This window comes from Sarcophilus harrisii, chromosome 4 (assembly GCF_902635505.1).
Source record: "Sarcophilus harrisii chromosome 4, mSarHar1.11, whole genome shotgun sequence".
In the NCBI taxonomy this organism is placed as follows: Eukaryota; Metazoa; Chordata; class Mammalia; order Dasyuromorphia; family Dasyuridae; genus Sarcophilus; species Sarcophilus harrisii.
The window spans coordinates 361,566,094-361,592,287 of NC_045429.1; the positions used below are offsets into that span (position 1 = coordinate 361,566,094).

The 26,194-nt window shown below is 34.4% G+C and overlaps 1 protein-coding gene across 1 annotated transcript; it reads right to left on the bottom strand.

Moving 5' to 3' along the window:
* Positions 1 to 19,980: 19,980 nt before the first annotated feature.
* LOC116423714 (olfactory receptor 6K2-like) lies at positions 19,981 to 20,942 on the bottom strand. The gene is given in 2 exon segments (XM_031968823.1): positions 19,981 to 20,012; positions 20,015 to 20,942. Coding segments are annotated over 2 exon segments (960 nt in total).
* Between the last annotated feature and the right edge of the window lie 5,252 nt (positions 20,943 to 26,194).

The following is a 26,194-nucleotide window of genomic DNA, read 5'->3' on the forward strand; positions in this document are numbered from 1 at the left end:
CCCTCAAAAGGCCACAGTGAGTTGGTATTGTGAATAGAGTACTGGACTTGGAGTCAAAAAGATCTAAATTCAAATTCTGCCTTAGATACAAGCCTCACAATCTTAGTCAAGTCACTTAACCTTTCTCAATCTCAGTTTCCTCATCTGCAAAACAAAGATAATAGAGCTGACCTCCCAGAGTTATTTTAAGCACCAGAGTAATTTCATATTTAAAGACTTTATAAATCTTAGAGTGCTACATTAGCTCATAGGATCAGTGATATAAAGCTGGGCTTTAGAATGTAGTAAAGTTCTCTTATTTTACCAATGAAATGACTGATACATAGGTGATTCAAAACAATTCCAACAGACTTGGGATGGAAAATGCCATCCACATCAGAGAGAACTATGGAGACTGAATGTAAATCAAAGCATATTACTTTCACCTTTTTTGTTTGCTTGTTTACTTTTTTTTCATTTTTTTCCCTTTTGGTCTAATTTTTCTTGTACAATATAACAAGTATGAAAATATCTTTAAAATGATTGTACATGTTTAACCTATATCAGATTACTTGTTCTTAGGGAGAGGAAGGAGGCAAGAAAGGAAAGGAGAAATAAATGGAATAAAACGTCTTATAAAAATAAATGTTGAAATATATTTACATATATTTGGAAAAATAAAACATTATTGAGAAAAAGATAACTGATGCATAGACAAGTCACATGACTTATTCAGTATCTAAGGCAGAATTTGAACTCGTCTTTGTAACTTCAAGTCCAATGCCCTATCCTCTATGTTGTACTCCCTCAAACCCAACCCAAACACCTGTGCTTAAAGAGTTAAGTGACTTGCCTGACACCACACAGCTATTGAATATTGGAGGATCAATAGGACCTTTGATCTTCTTAACTCAAGATCCAGAACGCTATTCTCTGTATCAATTAAATCTCTTTCTACTCCCACCTCATGCACCTTCATTCTTGGCAGTTTAATGCAAATTTACTGAGAAAATCTATTTTACCAGTAACCCCAAACATCATCTTTTTCTATATTAGGAAATATTATATATATATATATTTTTTTTTTTTAAAAAGTTAATCTCTTCATTATATATTTGACACTCCTCTCTAATTCCTTTTGCTTCCACCAAGATACTGTCACATAAATAGCATTTGTACCATACTATTTATAACATTTCAATTTCTCCTTCTCCAATCTTTTTTTTTATATGCCTTTAAATAAACAAAGCTCTCCCTATTCTGAACATTGTTACTTGATACTGTAGTTCCATAAAACTACTACCCTATAAATATATATATATGTATATATATACATATATATATATATATATATATATATATATATATATATATTCCCTTTACTTTTACTTCCACATTTCTCTAAGAAATGTATGATTATTGTTTTCATTCCCTTGAAATTTTACATTTTGGATGGGGTGTTGCTCTTTCAGACAAGGAGATTTGAATTCAAATACACTTTGATGTTAGACAATTTAAATGCCCAGCACCTTAAATTCATCATATGCAAAATAGTGATGGTAATACCTATGGCATTTATCTTTCAAAGATCTTTGTGCGATGAAAATGAGATAATAATTAAACTATGTAAAGATCAGAGTCTCCTACTCTTTTATTCTACTAAGTCATTAACCGATTCCTAATTATCAAAATCCAATGAATTCATCTTATTTACCCCTTGAACTCCCTAAAACAGTTCCACTCTTGATACTCCTCCCTTCTTAAAATTTTATTTTCCTTTGCTTCCTTGAAATTATATTATCCTGTTTCTGTTGCCATCCCATTGACAACTTTTTCAATCCTTTCACTTTCTCTTTTTTTCCCTGTTTTTGAAATAAAGCTGGGATAATTTCCACCAAAATCAGCTTTTAGATGTTTTATTTTCATTTTATGTTTGCTCCCTGGGAGATTTTATTTATTCTAAAAGTCAACTATTACCTCTATGTGAGTGACCTCCACATTTATATCTTCATGCTTGACCTTCCTGAACTCCATTTGTACATCTTAAACTATTATCCTAGCCATTTTTGCTGTAGATTCTGGTCACTCGCTCAACATGCTTAAAATGAATTCATCCTTTCTGCCCAAACTTGATTTCCATCTTGATTTCTAACTTTTTTGAATTTTGAGTAACACTCCAATTTTTTTAGTCATACAGGTTCCAAATCTCACACTTATTTTTCATTCCTCACTACTTCATTCTGAACTTCTCTAGTTTTATTGAGAACATCACCATCCACCCATTCACCTACTCTTAAAGCTTAAAGATTTCATTCTCAACCTCATTCTCCCTCACTCTGTATGTACAATTCCTTATCAAACCAGCATCTCTCTTATCTACAACCTTCTCTACTTGGATACTGCCACATCAGTGGTGCAAGCTCTCATGACCTCAAGCAAAAACTGTTGCAATAATCTTCAGATTGGTCTCCCTTTCTCAAACCTCTCTTAAGTATGGTTCATCCTTCACTCACTCATCAAATTAAATTTCCTATGCAGATGATCTTATCATTTTACCTCTCCTTTGAATAAACTCAGACTCCATATCTTCTCTAGTATCAAATATAAAATAAAAAGATCATCAAAGTCTTTGATAATTTGACCTTCTATTTTTTTTCCATTCTTTTTACACCTTGATTTAACCCCTGGTCTACTCTGTGATGCAACAGCACTGAACTTCTTGCTATTCCTTGAACCCATCACTCTGTCTCCTGGCTCTAGGCATTTTCCTTAGTGGTCTGTCTATCACCATTGGAATTTTCTCCTCCTCACCATCTCCTGGGTTATTGGCTCCCTTTAGATTCCAGGTAGAATCTCATCTTGTGAAAGAAGCCTTTTCTAAACCCCTTTAATCCTAGTGTCTTTCTTCTATTAATCTCCAATTTATTCTTTAGTTGTAGAAACAACTAGGCTGCACTGTAGATAGGGTGCTGACCCTGATATCAGAAAGACCTGACTTCAGATCTAATGTTATGTGCTTACTAATTGTGTGGCCCTGGAAAAAAAAATCACCTCATCTCTGTTTGCCTCGATTTCCTCATCTATAAAATGGGGATAATAATAATATTTACCTCAAAGAATTGTTACAAAAATCACACAAGGTAATTTCTATATAGTACTAAGGCTTTTCATTAATGTTTATTCCTTTATATATCTTATTTTATTTTCATCCTGTATCCCCATTATATTATGAGTTTCTTGTGGACAAAAATTTTCTGTTTATCATTTTATGTTCACTACCTAGAATAGAGTAGATGTTTAATAAATAATTATTGATTGGCAATCATTAATAATGTAATATGGTTGACTCTGGCCCTATTAACTGAAGACCTAGGCCTTTTATACTTTACTCTTCCTATCTGATTCTCAGGTATTTTGTAGGGGATGAGGAATCTTTTTTTTCTCTGCCACAGTCTTGAACATTCACTAATTATGTTCTTCCTATAACTAATATCCTAACTGATTTAACTATGTAACATTAAAGTAGTTTTTACAATGGGATATTTGCTTCAAAGACATAGCAACAGTAAGTAAGCAATCTTATATTGTTTATATAATCAAAACCTTCATTTTATAGATAAGAAAGATGAGGCTAATATAGATATAGGAACTTGTGCTAGAGTGACACAACTAATAGGAGTCTGAAATAAGATTTGAAATTATGTCTTCCAAATTCCAAATTTATGAATCAATCCACAAGTCATCTGACTGATTTTAAAATTCTTTATTTGAAATGTTCCAAAACCTTGTCTTTCTCCCCGTTTGAATTTCTACCACACTAATTCAGTTCCTTATCAATTCACATGTAGACTAGTTCATTAATCTCTCAACTGGTCTATCTAAAGTTTTTCTCCTGCAGTTTATCTTGTGCCCTTGTCCTTGGGACAATCTTCTTAAAACATTTTCAATATAGTATTCTTCTGCTTCTCTCTCCTTCCCTATCCATACCCTACTCTTTATACTTCACAGTGACTCCATTCAAATCCTACTTCCTCTAGGAAATATTCTATGACTATCCAAAAGTGATTTTTCCTGAGCTGAGTTTCTCTTTCTGCTTATTCCACACCCCTGTGTTGCTTCTTTTAGGATCACAGAATGTCAGTTCTACAAATAGACCTTAGAGGCTGCTTCAAGTTTTATAAAGCAAGCCACCAAGCTTGACATTGGATTTCAGGTTCTGAAAGTTTGAGCCAAGAAATAAGCAAGAGGGAACATTCTTATTTACTAACGGCTCAAAGTGGCTCTTTCCAAAAAGGCAAAGAATACACACACATAATATACACATGTGTGTATGTGTGTGTGTGTATATGTATATATATATATATATATATATATATACATATACACATATACATATATACACACACACACACATATATATATATATATATATATATAAATCATATGTATATAGTAGGAGATCCTTTGAAACATTATACGTATGTATATATATGTACATATATATGAACATATGTGTGTATATATATATATATATATATGTATAAATGGATGTAGATGGGGAAAGACAGAGAGACAGTGAGATAGAGCAATAGAGACAGAGGCAGAGAGACAGAGAGAGAAAGACAAAGAATATTTTCTTCTACCCACATAATGGTCCATCTCGAATTCCTAGAATCATCATTTTCAGAGACAGGCAGTGACACAGCTCTCCCTGGAACAACTGCCAACAGTCCCAGCTGGGGAGATTCAGAATAAGTGGGATGTAAGTCTTTTAGACAGCAAGCAAGGAGACTAAGCAAACATAGTACTAAGGGAATAGCACTGGAGGAATTGAGTGTCCCATGGTATGAAAATCTAACCTTGACAATTATACCTGTTTTGTGCAGGCTATCTATCTCAAGGAAACTATAGCAGAATCAGGGACACAATCAATACAATCATTCAAAAGCCTTGAAACAATAGCAGGCTGTCACTTTGCATAGATTTCTAGGGTCTTTTTGTTAATAAGATGCCCCTTTAGGAACAATCTAACTGTGACAGAGGGGAAACTGAACTTGCTCAGACTCACACTGCTGGTAAATAGCAGAGTCTAGACTCAAAAGTCAATCAGTTTATTCCAAGATCAGTTTCTTTCCACTATCTCTCAGCACTTCTTATTGTCCTGTGTCAATCTCTTGTATATATCTCACTGATCACATCAGCTAAATTGGAAATTCCTTGAGAGGATGTAGCTCATTGTCTAACAGTGATTTTCTCTAAGGTAAATATTTTTGACTGGATCTCTTTATACTTATTCTATTTAAGGCATGTATAAATAGGGTAACAAATTGCATTAGATAATGATCTGAATCCTGGAGCCTGGAAGCTCCAGATTTGAGTCCTGCTTCCAATACATTATGTATAACTTGGGTTAACCCTTTAATCTCTCAGTGCCCTAGACAAGTAACTATGATTATAAGTTACAAAGAAGGGTACATCCCACACTGGGAGAGAGATAAAATCTCAAGTCCAGGCTCTATCCCTATTCTATTTGAGACTCTTGACAATCTGGCTCTGTGAGGTAAGTGCAATTTTTTTATTTAAGGCAATCTTGTTCCAATTTGGAATCTTATATTTATTGGTGCTTCTGAAGCTCAACATACTATTTCTTGTCTTTACATTTTCAGGAAAATTATCAGGAAAAAATCATATTGCCCTATGCTTGGAATGCATTTCCTTCTCCTTTCAACTTTTAAGGGTCTAAGGCTTAGTTCAGAAGTTTATGAATGATTCCTCTCTGTAATTGTCTCTCTTCTCAGTTCAAGAGCACATTTCACGAACCCCTTTGGCTCCTTTTTGTTTAAAGATAACTAATCTTTATTTATATTAATCAAGTTATGAGCTTTATTCTCTGAGTGAAGTATTTTATTATTTTTCTCTTTGTGTGCCTGATACAGTCCCCTGTACACAACAGGAATTAAGGCAATATTTGTTGAATTTAAGACTACTCATGAAAGTAATTCACAGTTACATAGCACTTAAATGTATTTACTTTAATGTATTTACATTACATGTATTGTGTTATTAGATTTTCATAACAATCTTGGAATATAGGTGCTATTATTTTCATTTTATAGATGAGGAAACTTACTCAGAATTCAATGAAAAAATTCACCCTGAGTTCTTTCAACTTCCTATTACACATTCTAGACATCACTTAGCTGGCGACCAGAATCTTCTTCTAATATTCCCTTTGTTTTGTCCAAACCTGCTCAAGAAGGGATAGTGCATTCCTTTGGTTCATCATATCCTCATTTTGGGTTCCAAGACCCCTTGCTTTCAAACTTTACCATATTGTTCTCCTATGATCAGTGAGCATATATTTATCACTCACTCCAATCAGGCTGATTTTTGTGGAGTCCCCTAGTTAGCAGAGACATGCCTCAAATATCATCTGATTCAACCCTTACATGAAACTTGAATCCTCTCTACTATATTATTTAGATCAAGCCTTGTTTTGAAAACTTTCAGGTATGAAGACTAAATATGTCACCTTTATTTATTTTCTGGACAACACTAGGAAGTTCTAACTTCTATCTGAAGCCCTAAATTCAAAGCATGGTTCTACTATTCACTTTCAACAAATCATTTAAACTCCCTAAAATCCTCAATATGCTTGTGTTTAAAATGAGAGTTTGAGAATCATTGACTTAGAACTTAAGGGTACTTTAGAGATCATCTAAGATCAACCATTCCATTGCATAGAGAAAGAAACTAAGGTCTGGGAAGGTTGATTTGCCAACTATTCACCCATAGTATAAGAGGCAGGATTTAAATCCAGATCCTCTGAATCCAGAAAGTGCCTATTTCCATTATATTCACCAAATAAATGATTTGTCTGCTCCTTTGGTCCCTCAAAGAGCAGTGCAAATAGAGGATTTATTGTACTAAACCAAATTGATTTACAACAGCGTTTATTCAAATCTGCTTCTCAGTCTCTAATTTAGTCTTTGAATTTCCTTTAGCTTAAGACTGTACATAACACACACTATGTGCTTAGTAATTATTTGCTGGTCTGAATTTCTAATCTCATCTCTGAATTTTAGAAAAAGAAAAAAAGCTCCTCAGCTCTGAAGCCACAGAAATTTTCCATATTTCCTAGATTGACTTCAGGAAATAAAGTCATTATCCCAGATCATATCTCTTACCCTGGTTCCTCTGTCTAGGCTTATTTGCCAAGCACTTACTCAGAAAACACCCTCACTTCTATACATTTATTGAACCAAAATGCAATATCTATACAGGCTGCTTTACCACAAGTGAAGCAATCATCTTTGCTAAGATCCACTGACCTTGGTTCAGGGGTAGGAGAAACCCTGAAAGAAAATATTCCCTTGTCCCCATTCTTCAATGTCCCCTCTTTAACTTTAAACACACTTAGATATCAGGATCATTCATTTTCCCACTTTTTCTGCAGAGGTTACACTTTATCCTTCCATTCAAATTATCTCTTTCCTCCACCAAGGGGGAAAATAAAGATGTGACTGCTATTCCTGATGGGATATGGAGAGGAGATTAGGAATGGAAACCATTTCTCCTGTGGGTTCTTCTCAGATGAAAAAATCAAGGAGAGCAATTCATCCCATGAGGAAACTAATTAGGGAAAAATGTTCTAGCTTGTAATTAAAAGTATTCCAACTAAAGACCTAGAAAAAATTATAACAAAATTCATATGGAAGAACAAAAAGTCAAGAATTTCAAGGGAACTAATTAAAAGAAAAATCAAATGAAGGTGGCCTAGCTATTTCTGATCTAAAACTAAAAATAAAAGAGAGAGAGAGAGAGAGAGAGACAGACAGACAGACAGACACATAAAGCAGGGTTACCAAAACCATTTAGTATTGGCTAAGAAATAGACTAAGTTGATCAGTGGAATAGGTTAGGTTCACAGGACAAAATAGTCAATAACTATAGCAATCTAGTGTTTGACAAACCCAAAGATCCCAATTTTTGGGATAAGAATTTATTATTTGATAAAAAGTGCAGGGAAAACTGGAAATTAGTATGGCAGAATGTAGACATGGACCCACACTTAACACTGTACACCAAGATAAGATCAAAATGGGTTCATGATTTAGGCATAAAGAACCAGATTATAAATAAATTAGAAGAACTTAGGATAGTTTACCTCTCAGACTTGTGGAGGAAGGAATTTGTGACCAAAGAAAAACTAGAGATCATTATTGATCACAAAATAGAAAATTTTGATTATATCAAGTTTAAAAGCTTTTGTACAATAAAACTAATGTAGACAATATTAGAAGGGAAGCAACAAACTGGGAAAACATTCTGATAAAGGTCTCATTTCCAAAATATATAGAGAATTGACTCTAATATACAAGAAATCAAGCCATTCTCCAATTGATAAATGGTCAAAGGATATGGACAATTTTTAGATGATGAAATTGAAATTATTTCCACTCATATGAGTGTTCCAAATCACTATTTATCAGAGAAATGAAAATTAAGACAATTCTAAGATACTACTACATACCTGTCAGATTGGCTAAAATGACAGGAAAAGATAAGGATGAATGTTGGAGGGGATGTGGGAAAACTGGGGCACTGATGCATTGTTGGTGGAGTTGGGAATAGATCCAACCTTTCTGCAGAGCAATTTGGAACTGTTCTCAAAAAATTATCAAATTGTGCATACCTTTAGACCCAGCAGTGTTACTACTAGGATTATTATATTAAAGAAGAGAAAGGGACTTTTATGTGCAAAAATGTTTGTGACAGCCCTTTTTGTAGTGTCTAGAAACTGGAAATTGAATGGATGCCCATCAATTGGAGAATGGCTGGGTAAATTGTGGTATATGAATGTTATGGAAGATTATTGTTCTGTAAGAAATGACCAGCAGAATGAACAGAGAGGCTTGAAAAGACTTACATGAACTGATGCTAAATGAAATGAGCAGAACAAGGAGATCATTATACACTTCAATAACAATACTGCATGAGGATCAATTCTGATGGAAGTGAATATCTTCAGCAATAAGAAGATCTAATTCAGTTCCAATTGACCAGTGATGAACAGAACCAGCTACACCCGAAAGAACACTGGGAAATGAATGTGGACTGCTTGCATTTTGGTTTTTCTTCCCTGATTATTTTTACCTTTCTAAATCTGATTTTTCTTGTGCAATAAGAGAACTGAATAAATATGTATACATATATTTTTTTCTCCTAGGAGAAATTTATTATTATTTTAATAATGTTTTATTGACAGTACATATGCATGGGTAATTTTTTATAACATTATCCCTTGCCCTCACTCCTGTTTTGAATTTTCCTTTCCCTCCCTCCACCCTTTCCCCTAGATGGTAGGCAGTCTTATACATGTTAAATATGTTACAGTATATCCTAGATACAATATATGTGTGCAGAACCTAACAGTTCTCTTTTTGCACAGGAAGAATTGGATTGAGAAGGTAAAAATATCCTGAGAAGAAAAACATAAATGCAAACAGTTCACACTGATTTCCCAGTGTTCCTTCTCTGGGTTTAGCCGATTCTGTCCATCTTTAATCCATTGGAACTGAATTAGATTTTCTCTTTGTTGAGATGTCAGTCCATCGGGAATATATCATGTGTGTTGGTGGTATATAATGATCTGGTTCTGCTCATTTCACTCAACATCCGGTTCGTATGAAATCTCTCGAAGACTCTGTATTCATTCTGGTCATTTCTTATATAAATTTCAATAATATTCCATTCATATATTGCAACCGTCTGGTGATCGACGACCATTCAATTTCAGATCATACTCACAGAAAACTGCAGTAACCGACCCACAGCATATCTGAGTCCTTTTCAGCACAGTATCTCTTTGGGATGCTCGTGGTAGTAACATTTGTTTCAGGTGTGCACAGACTGATAACTTTGGGGCATAATTCAGTTGCTCTCTAGGTGGTTGGTTGCTCACAACTCACCAGCAATACGATAGTGTTGATTTTCAACAATAACCCTCCAGCATTCATCATTATTTCTTGTCATTTTGAATTATCTGACAGGTGTGTAGTAACATTCGAGACTGTGCGTTTGCATTTCTCTGATCAGCCAGTGTTTGGGCTGCTCTTTTCATACTCAGTGAAATAGTTCAATTCCATCATCTGAAGTTGTCTGTTCGCAGCCATTTATCAATGGGACAATAATGATTCTTATAGATGAAGTCAATTCTCTCTGCTATTTGGAAACAGGCCTTTGTCAGAACACTAACTGTAAAATAACCGCGGTTTGTTGCTTCCCTTTCAATTTTGCTTGCATTAGTTTTGTTTGTACAAAGCATCTTTGGTCACAAATTCCTTCCTCCTCCATAAGTCTGAGAGGTAAACTATCCTATGTTCCTCTAATTTATTTATAATCTCATTCTTTATGCCTAAATCATAAACCCATTTTGATCTTACCTTGGTGTATGGTGTTAAGTGTGGTTCCATGTTTGCTTTCTGCCACAGTAATTTCCAGTTTTTCCAGCAGTTTTTGTCAAATAATGAATTCTTATCCCAAAAGTTGGGATCTTTGGGTTTGTTAAACACTAGATTGCTATAGTTATTGACTATTTTGTCCTGTGAACCTAACCTATTCCACTGATCAACTATTCTATTTCTTAGTCAATACCAAATAGTTTTGGTGACCACTGCTTTATAATATAGTTTTAGATTAAGTACAGCTAGGCCACCTTCACTTGATTTTTTTCATTATTTCCCTTGAAATTCTCCACCTTTTGTTCTTCCATATGAATTTTTTTTATTTTTTATAAATCATTAAAATATTTTCTTGGGAGTCTGATTGGTATAGCACTAAATAAATAGATTAGTTTAGGGAGTATTGTCATCTTTATTGTATTTGCTCAGCCTATCCAAGAGCATTAATATTTTTCCAATTATTTAAATCTGATTTTATTTGTGTGGAAAGTATTTTGTAATTTTGCTCATATAATTCCTGACTCTCCTTTGGTAGATAGATTCCTAATTATTTTATGCTATCAACAGTTATTTTTTTTTATTTTATTTTTTTATTTAATAGCCTTTTATTTACAGGATATATACATGGGTAACTTTACAGCATTAACAATTGCCAAACCTCTTGTTCCAATTTTTCACCTCTTATCCCACCCCCACCCCCTCCCCTAAATGGCAGGATGACCAGTAGATGTTAAATATATTAAAATATAACTTAGATACACAATAAGTATACATGACCAAAACATTATTTTGCTGTACAAAAAGAATATCAACAGTTATTTTGAATGGAATTTGTCTTTGTGTCTCTTGCTGTTCGATTTTGTTGGTGATGGTATAAATATGCTGAGGATTTATGTGCATTTATTTTGTATCCTGCAACTTTGTTAAAGTTCTAAATTATTTCTAATAGCTTTTTAATAGAATCTCTGGGGTTCTCTAAGTATACCATCATACCATCTGCAAAGAGTGATAATTTGGATTCCTCATTACCTACACTAATTCCTTAAATCTCTTTCTTGACTCTTATTGCTGAAATAGAACTGATATTTCAAAGGGTTTTGGTGACTCTTTCAACCACATTGGATAAAGCCAGTTCAACTACTCTCAAAGCCTCTTGAGCTTCTTTTGTAAGCTGGCATGGTGAATTCAAAAGCAGTGTCTCCCTTAAAATGTCATATAAGTTGCAATTGATTTAGTGTTAGCTAAGTCGAGCACTGGATGCATTCATTGGATATCTCCTATTAATTTTGGAAATCATTCAAAGTATTCTTCTCTGTTCCTAAAGACAGTTTTTGTAATGTAAAGTGCCTTAGGATATATTCCATATCCTAAATATTGAAAAAGGAGCATGCCTTTGAATTTTTCGGTAGCGATATGAAGTTTGTAGTTTCTTAACGTTTTCTATGAATTTTTGTGACATGCTTCTAACATTTGTTCTTCGAATTTTTTTACCCCAAAATATCATCATATAATGCAACAATATTATCTTCCAAATACTTTTCTCACTGGAGTAAGAGCAGCAACAACATACATTTGGCACAAAGTAGGAACATTTTTCATTCCCTGTGGCAAAAACTGTCCATTCATATCTTTTATAAGGCTCAGCTAAATTAACACTGGGCACTGAAAGGCAAGGCTTTTCACATCCTCCTTATCTAGAGGATAGAATAGAAACAATCCTTGATGTCTACTCTTCAAAGGAGGCCATTCTCTAGGCAACTGGTGGGAGATGAGTCCATTGAAGAGTTCCCATAGTTTCCATCTGTTCATTTACTTTTCTTAAATCTGTTAACACATCCTCCATTTTCCAGATTTCTTTTTTTTATAATAAATACTGGAGAATTCAAGAGGACTCAGAAGGCTGTAGATGTCCTTGGTCAAGTTGTTCTTACACTATATCTACTAAGGCTACCTGAATTGCTATCTCTTGTTAAGGGCCACTGTTCTACCCACACTGGTCTATCCGTTTTCCACTGAATAGGAAGAGGTGAGAGTGTTGGCAGGCCTTCGACAGCAGCCCAGCCTAAAAAACCGAAGTACTCAATTGTAATTCTATCTGCTGTTAACACTTTGTAAAGATTCCAACAGCATCCCAACTTTCTTTTCCTGTTTCTCTTTTCTCAAATGCCCAGACCTTCTAAATTAAACCCCAGAACTTTAGAAAGTAATCTTTAATAGGATAAGAGAGACTTGGCACAAATTTGTCAAACAAACTAGGTAGAACTGAGTCAAAAACAAACAAATTTTCTAATTCCACAAAACATATCTATTATGCAGGATGCAGGATGAAGGATCTGGTAACTCAGAAGTCACCTGGTCTTAAAAGAGCTTCTTACCTGACTGGAAAGATAACAAACCTGTATTGTACCCCTACATGATTGTGCCTGGAAACTTTTCTTTTCCCTCTTTGTCCATTAGAGCTTTATTTATCCTTTAAAGCTCAAGTGAAATGTTAGCTGAAACTTTTTAAGGTTACATAGAAAAGGGAGTCCAAACAGGGTGATTACCAAATAAGTAACCCCACTGACTAGGGCTTAGAAAAGGCAGTATTAGACAGTGGTAGTGACATCTTCTCTTTGTTCTATATCTCTTTACCACAGGAATCCATGTATCTCTAAGAACTATAGTTATACAGGGTTTTCTGGACTGTCAGCTACATGAAGGATGATATTAGATATTACTATACCTTGGACAAGTCACTTTGTTGTTTCCAAGAGTCATAGTTTAGAGTTGGTTTAAAAGAATTCAAAGAGATTCTCTTGTAGTAACAAAAGGCTTTATTTTTTTATTTGAAAATTATTTTTTATTAAAGCTTTTTATTTTAAAAACATATGTATAGATAATTTGCAGTATTCACACCTGAAAAACATTGTGTTCTAAAATTTTCCCTCCCTTCTCCCCCAATTTTTACCCTAAAAAACAATTAATCCATTTTATGTTAAACATGGGCAATTCTTCTATATCTATTTCCACAATTATCATGCTACACAAGAAATATCAGATGGAAAAGAAAAAAAATCAGAAAGAAAACAAAATACAAGAAAACTACAACAAAAAAGGTAAAAATACTATGCTGTGATCTGCACTCAGTTGCCAGAGTAGTCTCTACTAGAGGCCAAATAGCCAGTAAATGTATAAATTATTCTGCTCCAACCCTACTCAGCTGTTTATCTAGCCACAATCTGAATTAGACTCATGCCAAAAAGGAGATAATATAGAATATTGATAAATTATGAAAATAGGATATTTATGAAAGTACTACTATATTCAGAATCTAAGACAACACTGCACTTATTCACAAGCTTTAGGTACTCAACATTCTAGGACCACAATGAATACATTTACACACTACAAATAAAAAAGGAAATATTCCTTCATGGAATCTACTACCTCTAAGCATCTATTAAAAAAAACAAAACCTTCCTTTGGAGCTTATTTTTGTACAGGTTCCAAGAACTGCTGAGAAGAAAGTTTACTCCTTTCTGTCTCCATTTAGTTTTCTCCAAAGATTTATCATATCTAACTTTTCTATTATTCTATTTACTTCTTTGACTTATTTCTTTTTTATTGTGTGGTTTGATTTATCTAACTCTGAGAGTGCAAGCTTGAGATCTCCCACTATTATAGTTTTGCTGTCTGTTTCTTCTTGTAGCTCTCTTAATTTCTCTTTTAAGAATTTACATGCTAAAGCACTTGGTGCATATATGTTTAATATTGATATTGCTTCATTATCTATGCTACCTTTAGCAAGATATAGTGTCCTTCCATAGCTCTTTTAATTAGATCAATTTTTACTTTTGCTTGATCTGAGAACAGGATGGCTATCCCTTCTTTTTTTACTTCACCTGAAGCATAGTAGGTTCTGCTCCAACCTTTTACTTTTACTCTGTATGTATCATGCTGTTTAAGGTGTGTTTCCTGTAAACAACATGTTGTAGGATTCTGGCTTTTAATCCATTCTGCTAACTGCTTCCTCTTTATGGGGGAGTTTACCCCTTTTTCATTTATGCTTAAAATTACTAATTCTGTATTGTCATCTTGTTAACCCCTGCTTATGCTTTTCTCCTTTCCTTCCCCCTTATCCCTCTATCCAGTATTAAACTTGTGAGCACCACTTGCTTCTCACAGCACTCCCTTTTTACTATCCCTCCCCCACCGTAGAGTTCCTCCCCCATCTTACCCCTTTTCCTCACAATTTCTGTATTCCCTTCTTCTTATCTTACTCCTTCCCTTTTCACTTTTCCCCTTCCATTTTTCAATGAGGTGAGGGAAGTTTCACAATAAATCGAATATATCTAATGTTTTGCCAATTCTGATGGCAGTAAGATACACACTATGTTCATCCCCCTCCATTCTTTTTCTCAGATACAATAGGTTTCTTTTGCCTCTTTGTGAGATGTAGCACCATAAATTTACCTTTTTCCCAGTACAATTTCCTTTCCACCTTTGTTCCTTTCTAGAACAAAGTATATATGTGTTCTTTATATGTCTTTATAACAGAAATATAGTTCCCAAGAATTCTTTTTACCTTTTTAGGTTTCTCTTGAGTTCTATATTTGCATATCAAACTTTTTGTTTATTCCGGGTTTTTTCATCAAAAATAGATGAAATTCACTTATTTTGTTGAATTTCCATCTTCTTCCCTGGAACAAATTTATTTTTGGTTGCGTACCAAGTTCCTTAGCCTTTTGGAATATCATATTTCAGGCCCTTTGATCCATTAATGTGGATGCTGCAAAATCCTGAGTAATCTATATTGTGGTTCCCCTATATTGGAATTGATTTTTTCTATCAGCTTGCAGTATTTTTTCCTTCATCTGATAGTTTTGGAATTTGGCCACTATATTTCTTGGAGTTTTGATTTTAAGGTCTCTTTCAGTAGGTGACTTATAAATTCTTTCAATGTCTATTTTACCCTCTGTTTCTGTAACTTCTGGGGAGTTCTCTTTGATAATTTCCTGGAAAATAGTGTCCAGGCTCTATTTTCATCATATTTTTCAAGAAGTTCAATAATTCTCAGATTATCTCTCCTAGATCTGTTTTCCAGGTCTGTTGTTTTCCCAAGAAGGTATTTCACATTTTTTCTATTATTTCATTTTTGGGCTTTTGTTTGACTGATTCTTGGTGTTTCCTCCAGTCATTCATTTGCATTTGTTCAATTCTGATTTTCAATGAGTTATTTTTTTCACTCACTTTTTTTACATCTTTTTCTAATTGTCCAATTGAGTTTTTAATTGAGTTGTTTTGTTCTATGGAATTTTTTTTCCATTTCATCAATTTTATTTTTTAAAGAGCGATTTTCTTTTTCCAACTCCCTTATTTTATTTTTCAAGGATTTGATTTCTTTATCCACTCTATCTTTAAATGAGTGGGATGACTTATTCAGACTCTCTTGCCAAGCTTCCCTTTCCTTTTCCCATTTTTCTTCTAGGTCTCTTGTGAAAGCCTTTTAAAATTCTTCTATGAGAGTCTTGTGTGTTGAGGACTAGATCATACCCTGCCTTTGGGGATTCATCTGAAGACCGTCTGTTTTTAGTCTCCTCAGGATTTAAAGTTTGCTCTCTAACCATATAGAAGATATCAGTAGAGTCTGTTTTAATTTTTTGCTCATTTTGTCAAAGAAGAATCAAAGAAAAGAAACTAACAAAGCAAACAAACAAAACAAATGCATTGCTTTTTTTTATTTTTTATTTTTTTTTTTTTTGCTGGATGGTATTATTGAGCTTCCTCTACATACTGCAAGAGGGCAGCAGCAAGGCACTAGCAGGACAGTAATGGAGGCACTACATCTGTGCTCTGAGACTCTGAGAGCATGCTGAGACACCGTGGAAGTGTGGCCAGGTCCCAAGAGATGCCAGGTTTTTGGGGTTATAGTCTCTACCCCCGTGCTTTTAGCATCTCTGCTTGTCTACTGCCTTGCTACCAGGGCAAAGTAGCCAACATTGTAGTAAAGCTCTCCCTGCAGAAATGGCTGAGATTATACCCCATCCCTCTCTGGTCTGCTCAGTGTGAGCTGCATGCCTTACTCTGCCTGCTGTATTCTCCCTGCCTGCCCTCAGTTTGCACCTGATCTAACCCTCCCCACCTATGAGCAAAAACAGACCTTTTCTACTGAATTTCAAGGATATCTCCTCTTTGTAATTATTTTTGTTTTTTTCTCAGTCAAGCACTAATTCTGATGTTTGCCATGAAATAAATTACTCTGAAAGAAAAGACGGAGCTTAAGTATACATGTGTGTCTTCTCTGCCATCTTGGTCAGAAGTCTCTAGAAGTCACATATATTGTATTTAAGATATATTTTAATATGTTTACCATGTATGAGACTGCCTGTCATCTAGGGGAAGGGGTGGAGGGAAGGAAGGGAAAAATCAGAACAGAAGTGATTGTAAGAGACAATGTTAAAAAATCACCCATGAATATGTTCTGTCAATAAAAAGCTATAATAATTTTAAAAAAAGCATCCCAACTTTAGTTTCCTGTTTCTCTTTTCTCAAATGCCCAGACCTTCTAAAATAAACCCCAGATCTTTAGAAAGTAATCACAATGTCCTTATTTTAATAGGACAAGAGAGATTGTTGGCCCAAATTTGGCAAACAAACTAAGCTTGAAGACTGATCAAAAAGAAAACAAGTTTTCTAATTCACAAACATATCTAATATGCAGGATGCATGATGAAGGATCTGAGTAACTCAGAAGTCACCTGGTCTTAAAGAGCCTCTTACCTGACTGGAACGATAACAAACCTGTATTGCTTCCCAGCCCCTACATGATTGTGCCTGGAAGCTTTTCTTTTCCCTCTTTGTCCATTAGAGCCCTATTTATCCTTTAAAACTCAAGTGAAATGTTAACTGCTCTATGAAACTTTTTAAGGTTACATAGAAAAGGGAGTCCAAAGAGGGTGATTATCAAGTAGGTAACCCCACTGACTGGGGCTTAGAAAAGGCAGTATTAAACAGAGGTAGTAACATCTTCTCTTTTTTATATATCTCTTTACCACAGGGATCATGCATCTATAAGAACTATAGTTATACAGGTTTTCTTCTGGATTGTCAGCTACATGAAGGATAATATTAGATATTACCTAACATACTGTACCTTGGACAAGTCACTTTGTTGTTTCCAAGAGTCATAGTTTAGAGTTGGTTTAAAAGAATTCAAAGAGATTCTCTTGTAGTAATAAAAGACTTTATTATTTTTCATTTGAAGATTATTTTTTATTAAAGCTTCTTATTTTCAAAACATAGGTATAGACAATTTTCAGTATTCACACCTGCAAAACATTGTGTTCCAACATTTTCCCTCTCTTCTACCCCAATTTTTACCGTAAAAAGCAATTAATCCATTTTATGTTAAACATGGGAAATTCTTCTATACCTATTTCCACAATTATCATGCTACATAAGAAAAATCAGATGGAAAAGAAAAAAAATCAGAAAGAAAACAAAATACAAGCAAACTACAACAAAAAAGGTAAAAATACTATGTTGTGATCTGCACTCAGTTGCCAGAGTACTCTCTACTAGAGGGCAAATAGCCAGTAAATGTATAAATTATTCCGCTTCAACCCTACTCTGCTGTTTATCTAGCCATAATTTTAGCCACAAGTCCAAATTAAAGTCATGCTGAAAAGGAGATAATATAGAATATCCCTAAATTATGAAAATGGGATATTTGTGAAAGTACTACTATATTCAGAATCTAAGACAACACTGCACTTATTCACAAGCTTTAGGTACTCAACATTCTAGGACCACAATATATTGCACATATTAAAGATAAAAGAGAAAATATGAAATATTCCTTCATGGAATCTACTACCTCTAAACATCTATTTAAAAAAAAAAAACTTCCTTTATACTTATTTTACTTGTTCATTGGATGTGACTGGAGACTTTCCAAACTGAACTAACCAATAAATCACAGAAAGGAAATCCTAGGGAAGTCTGTGTCAAGGATGCCAGATCTAGATTATGACTATAACTTTTAAGAAATCTGGAAATGAGATCTAATAATGATCTTTAGAACTGTTTTGTCAGTCTCTCATAATCATCTCTCAGGATCTAGTAACGATAATAATAATGAATTCATGATAATAGATGGTCACAGATACTTGAGACTTTATCGACTCCTTACAATCTATTATAAAGTGTCTGGTTGCCTTTGCTCCAATGTCTGATTTATTCTACAATGCAAAGTTTGGCTCATCCTCCTCCAATCTCAGATGCTGGAGACAGTCTTTGGTCTTGTTAATTCATAGTAAGTAAAGGTGTTCCCAATGCTTCAAATCAATTTCCATGTACTCATATGACAAAGAAGAAGCTTCACTACAATCCAGGCAAATATCTATTTCTTATTTCCAGGGACTACTAGGAAACCTGTATGTAATAAACAATCAAAGAGAAAAATGAGATTCTAGACTTGAGACTTCACACAGGTCTAATCCTTTGTCTATGTTTCAGCAGGAATTAATGTTTCTTGTGAGTGTCAGCTTTCTTGATCCAGTGAGGAAAGAAGGTACAATGATCATCAGAAATGCTCTTTCAAGCCAGGAAAACAATATATACAATGACTACGATGATAAAAATAGAACAAAATTAATAATAAATACAAATATGTCAAAATTACAAAGAACAAGCACAATCACAAAGAAGAGACAGAAGACATCTCTTACTCTTCCTTTGCAGAAATGAAAGATCCATAGAGTAGAATATCACATATATTTTCAGTTGTTGATATATTAGTTTTTTCTGTTTTTTTTCCTCATTCAAATATTATTAGTTGTATGGAATGGGATTCTGAGAGGGCAAAGGAAAAATATAAGAAGAAATTTAGATGGCATAAATATATTTTTAAAAAAATGTTCTTCCATTTTCTCTTTTTCTAAATTATTTTCACATGGAACCCAGAAAAGAATAATAATAACAATAATTCATATAGAAAAACAATATTTTATAGGAGCAGATCATGTAATAACACAAGTTTGCTGTATCCAATGTGATACTGCATGCAATATACTTTATAAATCATAAACGACTATATAAATGTCAGTTATTATTAAAATTAAGTCATGAACCTGGGTAAGCATTGAAGTACTTATATTCAGATTTAATCTTATTGGGTGAAATCTACAGCTGAGAAATAGCCAATATTTGACTAGCCATCTTAAATTTTCACCAAAGCAACTCAGTGATTCTTCCTAGTATGCATTAAAAAATTCTTTACTTATTTTTATTTTTAGGTTTGATTTCAGTGGTCTTAACAGAACTAATATATCTATGTGAAGAATGCTTTCTGAAAGCATGCTATATAACAAAAAGAACATTTCTTTTCAGCACTTTGCTGATTGTAGATTTGTTTAAATTCTGATTTTAAAAAAGTCAAATATTGACTTCCTGTTGGGATTCACAATTTGAGAAGACATGGACAGGTTATAATTTGTTTTGACAGAATGCTATTGACATTGATGACATCAACCAAAATATGATGCATCACTTGGTCTTACAGGAAAAGATTCTTGGATGACTCATATGCTTTTTCACAGCTTCTTTGATCTCTTTATTCCTCAGGCTATAGATAATGGGGTTTAAAAATGGAGACAAAACAGTGAATGACAGGGCAATCACTGTGTCCCAGAATAAAGAATATGTGGCAGAGAAACTGAAGTACATGACTTCCCCACAGCCAGAGAACAACACAAAGACCATAAAGTGGGAGGCACAGGTGGAGAAGGCTTTTCTACGACCCTCAGCTGAACGGATGCGCAAGATCACAGCCAAAATGCCAGCATAACAGAGGAAGAAGAGGAACACAGCTGTGACAAGCTCTGCAGCATGGACCACATCGACAACCTGAATCATGATTATGGCTCGGGTGTCTGTGCAGGCCAGATGCAGGAGTGGGAGGAAGTCACAGAAGACATGTTCCAGATAATTGGAGCCACAGAATGGCAGTTTGGAGATCCACACAACCTCACGTAAGGGTGTGATGAAGCCACAGACACAGCAGACCATGGTCAACTGTACACATAGTCTTGGAGTCATGATGGTTGGAAAATGAAGTGGTCTGCAAATAACCAAAAAGCGATCAATGGCCATGGTTGTCAAAAGGCACACTTCACTTATACCTGTAGAATGGAAAAAATACAACTGGAGCATGCAACCATTCAAGGATATGCTCTTTTTCTCACTGAGTAGGTTGGAGAGCATGAGTGGAATAGTGGATGTGGTGTACCAAAGCTCCAGGAAAGAGAGGGAACCAATAAAGAAATACATGAGAGTATGGAGGTGGGGCTCTATTTGGACCACTATGGCAATGATCACGTTTCCAACAATGATGAAGATGTAAACAAAGAGTAATGGAACAAAACAGATGATAGCATGTCCCCAGTCATGGGGGAAAGCAGAAAAGATGAATTCCTCAGCAGATGTCCAGTTTTTTCTCTCTACTTCAAAGGAAAACATAAGAATAGTGACTGCTAGTGACACATGAACTGCTTAAGAAGGGCTAGATGTTGATCAGTCAGCACTTTTTTTTCCCTCTAGGTGTTGGTCATTGTCCTGTATTTGAAGAAATACATAAAAAGGAAATACAGGTCATACATTTAGAGGAAATTCCCAATGGAAAGAGGGAAGAAAAGAAAAACAACCCAACTTATCACAAAAAGAAAAAGCATAGGAGAAAACAAACAAATAAACCAATGAAATTAAAAACAAGAACATAACTTATACCAGTAAACAGAGACCTGTATGCACAGTATACACATTCTCTCTCTCTCTCTCTCTCTCTCTCTCTCTCTTTCTCTCTCTTTCTTTCTCTCTCTCTATCTCTCATAGCATGTGTGTGTCTATGTGTGCAATAAGTAGATTTCAATGATCCCCTTGTCTTTTTTCCATTGCTTCACTGTTCCTTAATATTGTGTTCACCATTACTATCCAAAACTTGTTTGTACCAACAGTGAGACAGATTGGAAAAGGATGCAAGATTTGGAGTCTGTGAGTTGGAAATATTCTCCAAAAACCTGTTACTACTATTACCATCAACGACTCATAAGAGCTTTGTGAACCCATTTTTCCTTACCTGTAAAATCAGCATGATGAGACTTGCTTTACTTCCCTCAAAAGGCCACAGTGAGTTGGTATTGTGAATAGAGTACTGGACTTGGAGTAAAAAAGATCTAAATTCAAATTCTGCCTTAGACACATACCTCACAATCTTAGGCAAGTCACTTAACCTTTCTCAATCTCAGTTTTCTCATCTGTAAAACAAAGATAATAGTGCTTACCTCCCAGAGTTATTTTAAGCATCAGAGTAATTTCATATTGTAAAGATTTTATAAATCTTAGAGTGCTACGTTAGCTCTATAGGATCACTGATATAAAGCTGGGTTTTAGAATGTAGTAAATAAAGTCCTCTCATTTTACCAATGAAATGACTGATACATAGGTGATTCAAAACAGTTCCAACAGACTTGGGATGTAAAATGCCATTCACATCACAGAGAACTATGGAGACTGAATGTAAATCAAAGCATAATACTTTCACCTTTTTTCTTTGCTTGCTTACTTTTTTTTTCATTTTTTCCCGTTTGGTCTAATTTTTCTTGTACAATATGACAAATATGAAAATGTGTTTAAAACGATTGTACATGTTTAACCTATATCAGATTGCTTGCTCTTTAGGAGAGGAGGGAGGTAAGAAAGGGAAGGAGAAAAAATTGGAACACAAAGACTTATAAATGTAAATGTTGAAATACCTTTACATGTATTTGGAAAAATAAAACATTATCGAGAAAAAGATAACTGATGCATAGACAGGTCACATGACTTATTCAGTATCTAAGGCAGAATTTGACTCGTCTTTGTAACTCCAACTCCAACGCCCTATCTTCTATGTTGTACTCTCTCAAAGAAAACAACGAACTAAAATACCTGTGCCTTAGAGAGTTAAGTGACTTGTCTGAGACCACACAGCTATTGAATATCAGAGGATTAATACGACCTATAATCTTCTTACCTCAAGATCCAGAACTCTTTTCTCTGTATCAATTAAATCTCTTTCTACTCCCACCTCACATAACTTCATTCTTGGCAGTTTAATGCAATTTTTACTGAGAAAATCTATTTTATCAGTAACCCCAAATATCATCTTTTTTTCCTATATTAGAACTGTGCCTCTTTTTAAAAAAAGTTAATCTCTTCATTATATATTTGACCCTCTTCTCTAATTCCTTTTGCTTCCACCACGATACTGTCATATAAATAGCATTTGTACCATGCTATTTGACATTTTCAATTTCTCCTTCTCCAATTTCTTTTTTTTTTATATTTCCTTAAATATACAAAGATCTCCCTATTCTGAACATTGTTACTTGGTACTGTAGTTCCATAAAACTATTACCCTATTCTCTTTCCTTTTACTTCCATATTTCTCTAAGAAATGTATGATTATTGTTTTCATTTCCTTGCCATTAATGAAGAGGCAATGTTACTTTTTGGATAGAGTGTTGCTCTTTCAGACAAGGAAATCTGAATTCAAATACCATTTTAATGCTAGATAATTTAACTGTCCAGAACCTTAAATTCATCATATGCAAAATAGTGATGGTACTCCTCCCTTCTTAATTATTTTGTTCTGCTTCCTTGAAATTATATTGTCTTATTTCTGTTGCCATCCCACCGACAACTTTTTTAATCTTTTCACTTTCTTTTTTCCCCCTATTTTTGAAATAAAGCTGGGATAATTTTCCCCAAAACCAACATTTAGATGTTTTATTTTCCTTTTATGTTTGCTCCCTAGGAGATTTTATTTATTCTAAAAGTCAACTATTACCTCCATGTGAGCAACCTCCACATCTATATCTTTATGCCTCTTCTTCCTAAACTCCATTTGTACATCTTAAACTATTTTCTTAGCCATTTTTGCTGTAGATTCTGGTTACTCACTTATGACAAACTCAAAACGTATAAAATGAATTCATCCTTTTTGCCCAAACTTGATTTCCATCCCAATTTCTTTCTTTGTTCAATTTTGAGTAACACTCCATTTTTTTTTTTTTTTAGTCATTCAGGTTCCAAATCTCATATTTATTTTTTGATTCCTCAAACTACTTCATTCTGAATTTCCCTAATTTTATTGAGAACAGCACCATCCACTCATTCACCTACTCTTAAACCTCATTCTCCCTCACTCTGTATGTACAATTCCTTATCAAACCAGCATCTCTCTTATCTACAACCTTCTTTACTTTGATACTGCCACATCAGTGGTACAAGCTCTCATGACCTCATACAAAAACTGTTGCAATAATCTTCAGGTTGGTCTCCCTTTCTCAAACCTCTCTTAAGTATGGTTCATCCTTCACTCACTCATCAAATTAAATTTCCTATGCAGATGATCTTATCATTTTACCTCTCCTTTGAATAAATGCAGACTTCATATCTTCCCTAGCATCAAATACAAAATAAAATATAATCAAATATAAGATAAAAAGGTCATCAAAGCCTTTTACAATCTGACCTTCTATTTTTCAATTCTTTTTACACATTGGTTTAACCCCTGGTCTACTCTGTGATGCAACAGCACTGACCTTCTTGCTATTCCTTGAACCCATCATTCTGTCTCCTGGTTCTAGGTATTTTCCCTAGTTGTTTGTCTTATCATCATTGGATTTTTCTTCTTCCTCCCCAACATCTCCTGGCTTATTGGCTCCCTTCAGATTCCAGGTAGAGTCTCATCTTGTGAAAGAAGCCCTTCCTAAGCCCCTTTAATACTAGTGTATTTCTTCTATCAATCTCCAATTTATTCCTTAGTTGTAGAAACAGCTAGGCTGCATTGTGGATAGGGTGCTGGCCCTGAAGTCAGAAAGACCTGACTTCAGATCTTATGTTACATGCTTACTAATTGTGTGGCCCTGGAAAAAAAAAATCACCTCATCTCTGTTGGCCTCCATTTCCTTGTCTATAAAATGGGGATAATAATAGTATTTACCTCAAAGAATTGTTATTAAAAATCAAACAAGATAATATTTATAAAGTACTTAGTAGAATTCGTGCCACAAAAAAGGCATTTAATTAATGTTTGTTCCTTTATATATCTATCTTTTTTTCATCTTGTATCCCCATTATATTATGAGTTCCTTATGGACAGAGATTTTCTGTTCATCATTTTATGTCCACTACCTAACATACAGTAGATGTTTAATAAGTAATTATTGATTGACAATCATTAATAATGCAATATGGTTGACTCTGGCCCTATTAACTGAAAGCTTAGGCTTTTTACACTTTATTCTTCCTATCAGCTTCTTAGGTATTTTGTAGGGGATGAGGAATCTTTTTTTTGCCACAATCTTGAGCATTCACTAATTATGTTCTTCCTATAACTAGTATCCTAATTAATTTAATTATGTAACATTAAAGTAGTTTTTACAAATGGGATATTTGCTTCTAAGCCATAGCAACAATAAGTAAGCAATCTTATATTGTTTATATAATCATTACCTTCATTTTACAGAAAAGAAATATGAGGCTAATATAGATATAGGAACTTGTCCTAGAGTGACACAACTAATAGGAGTCTGAAATAAAATTTGAACTTATGTCCTCTAAACTCCAAATTTATGGCTCAATCCACAAGTCATCTAATTTTAAAATTCTTTATTTGAAATGTTCCAAAACCTTGTCTTTCTCCCCGTTTGAATTTCTACCACACTAATTCAGTTCCTTATCAACTCACATGTAGACTAGTTCATTAATCTCTCAACTAGTCTCTCTAAAGTTTTTCTCCTGCAGTTTATCCTGTGCCTTGCCCTTGGGACAATCTTATTAAAACATTTTCAATATAGCATTCTTCTGCTTCCCTTTCCTTCCCTATCCATACCCTACTCATTACACTTCACAGTGACTCCTTTCAAATCCTACTTCCTCTAGGAAATATTCTATGACTATCCAAAAATGATTTTCCCTGAGCTGAGTTTCTCACTCTGCTTGTTCCACCCTGCTGTGTTGCTTCTCTTAGGATCACAGAATGTCAGTTCTACAAACAGACCTTAGAGGCCATGGTTCTGGTTCAGATTCTAAAGAAAGACTGGGTCTTATGACAATAGCATTGTGCTGACTGCTTCAAGTTTTATAAAGCAAGTCACCAAGCTTGACATTGGATTTCATGTTCTGAAAGTTTGAGCCAAGAAACATGCAGGAGGGAACATTCTTGTTTACTAAGACTCAAAGTGACTCTTTCCAAAAAGGCAAAGAATGTACACATATAATAGACACATTGTGTGTGTATATATGTATATATATATAAATCATATGTATATAGTAGGAGATACTTTGGAACATTATATATATGTACATATACATGAATACATATGTGTATATATGAATAAATGTATATAGATAGGGGGAGAGAGAGACACAGAGAAACAGAGACAGAGAGACAGAGACAGAAAGAGAGAGGATATATTTTTCTACCCACATAATGGTCCATCTTGAATTCCCAGAACCATCATTTTCAGAGACAGGCAGTGATACAGCTCTCCCTGGAACAACTGCCACTAGTCCCAGCTAGAGAGATTCAGGATAAGTGGGATGTAAGTCCTTTAGACAGCAAGCAGGGAGACTAAGCAAACATAGCACTAAGAGAATAGCACTGGAGAAATTGAGTGTCCCATGGTGTGAGAATCTAGCCTTGACAATTATACCTATTTTGTGCA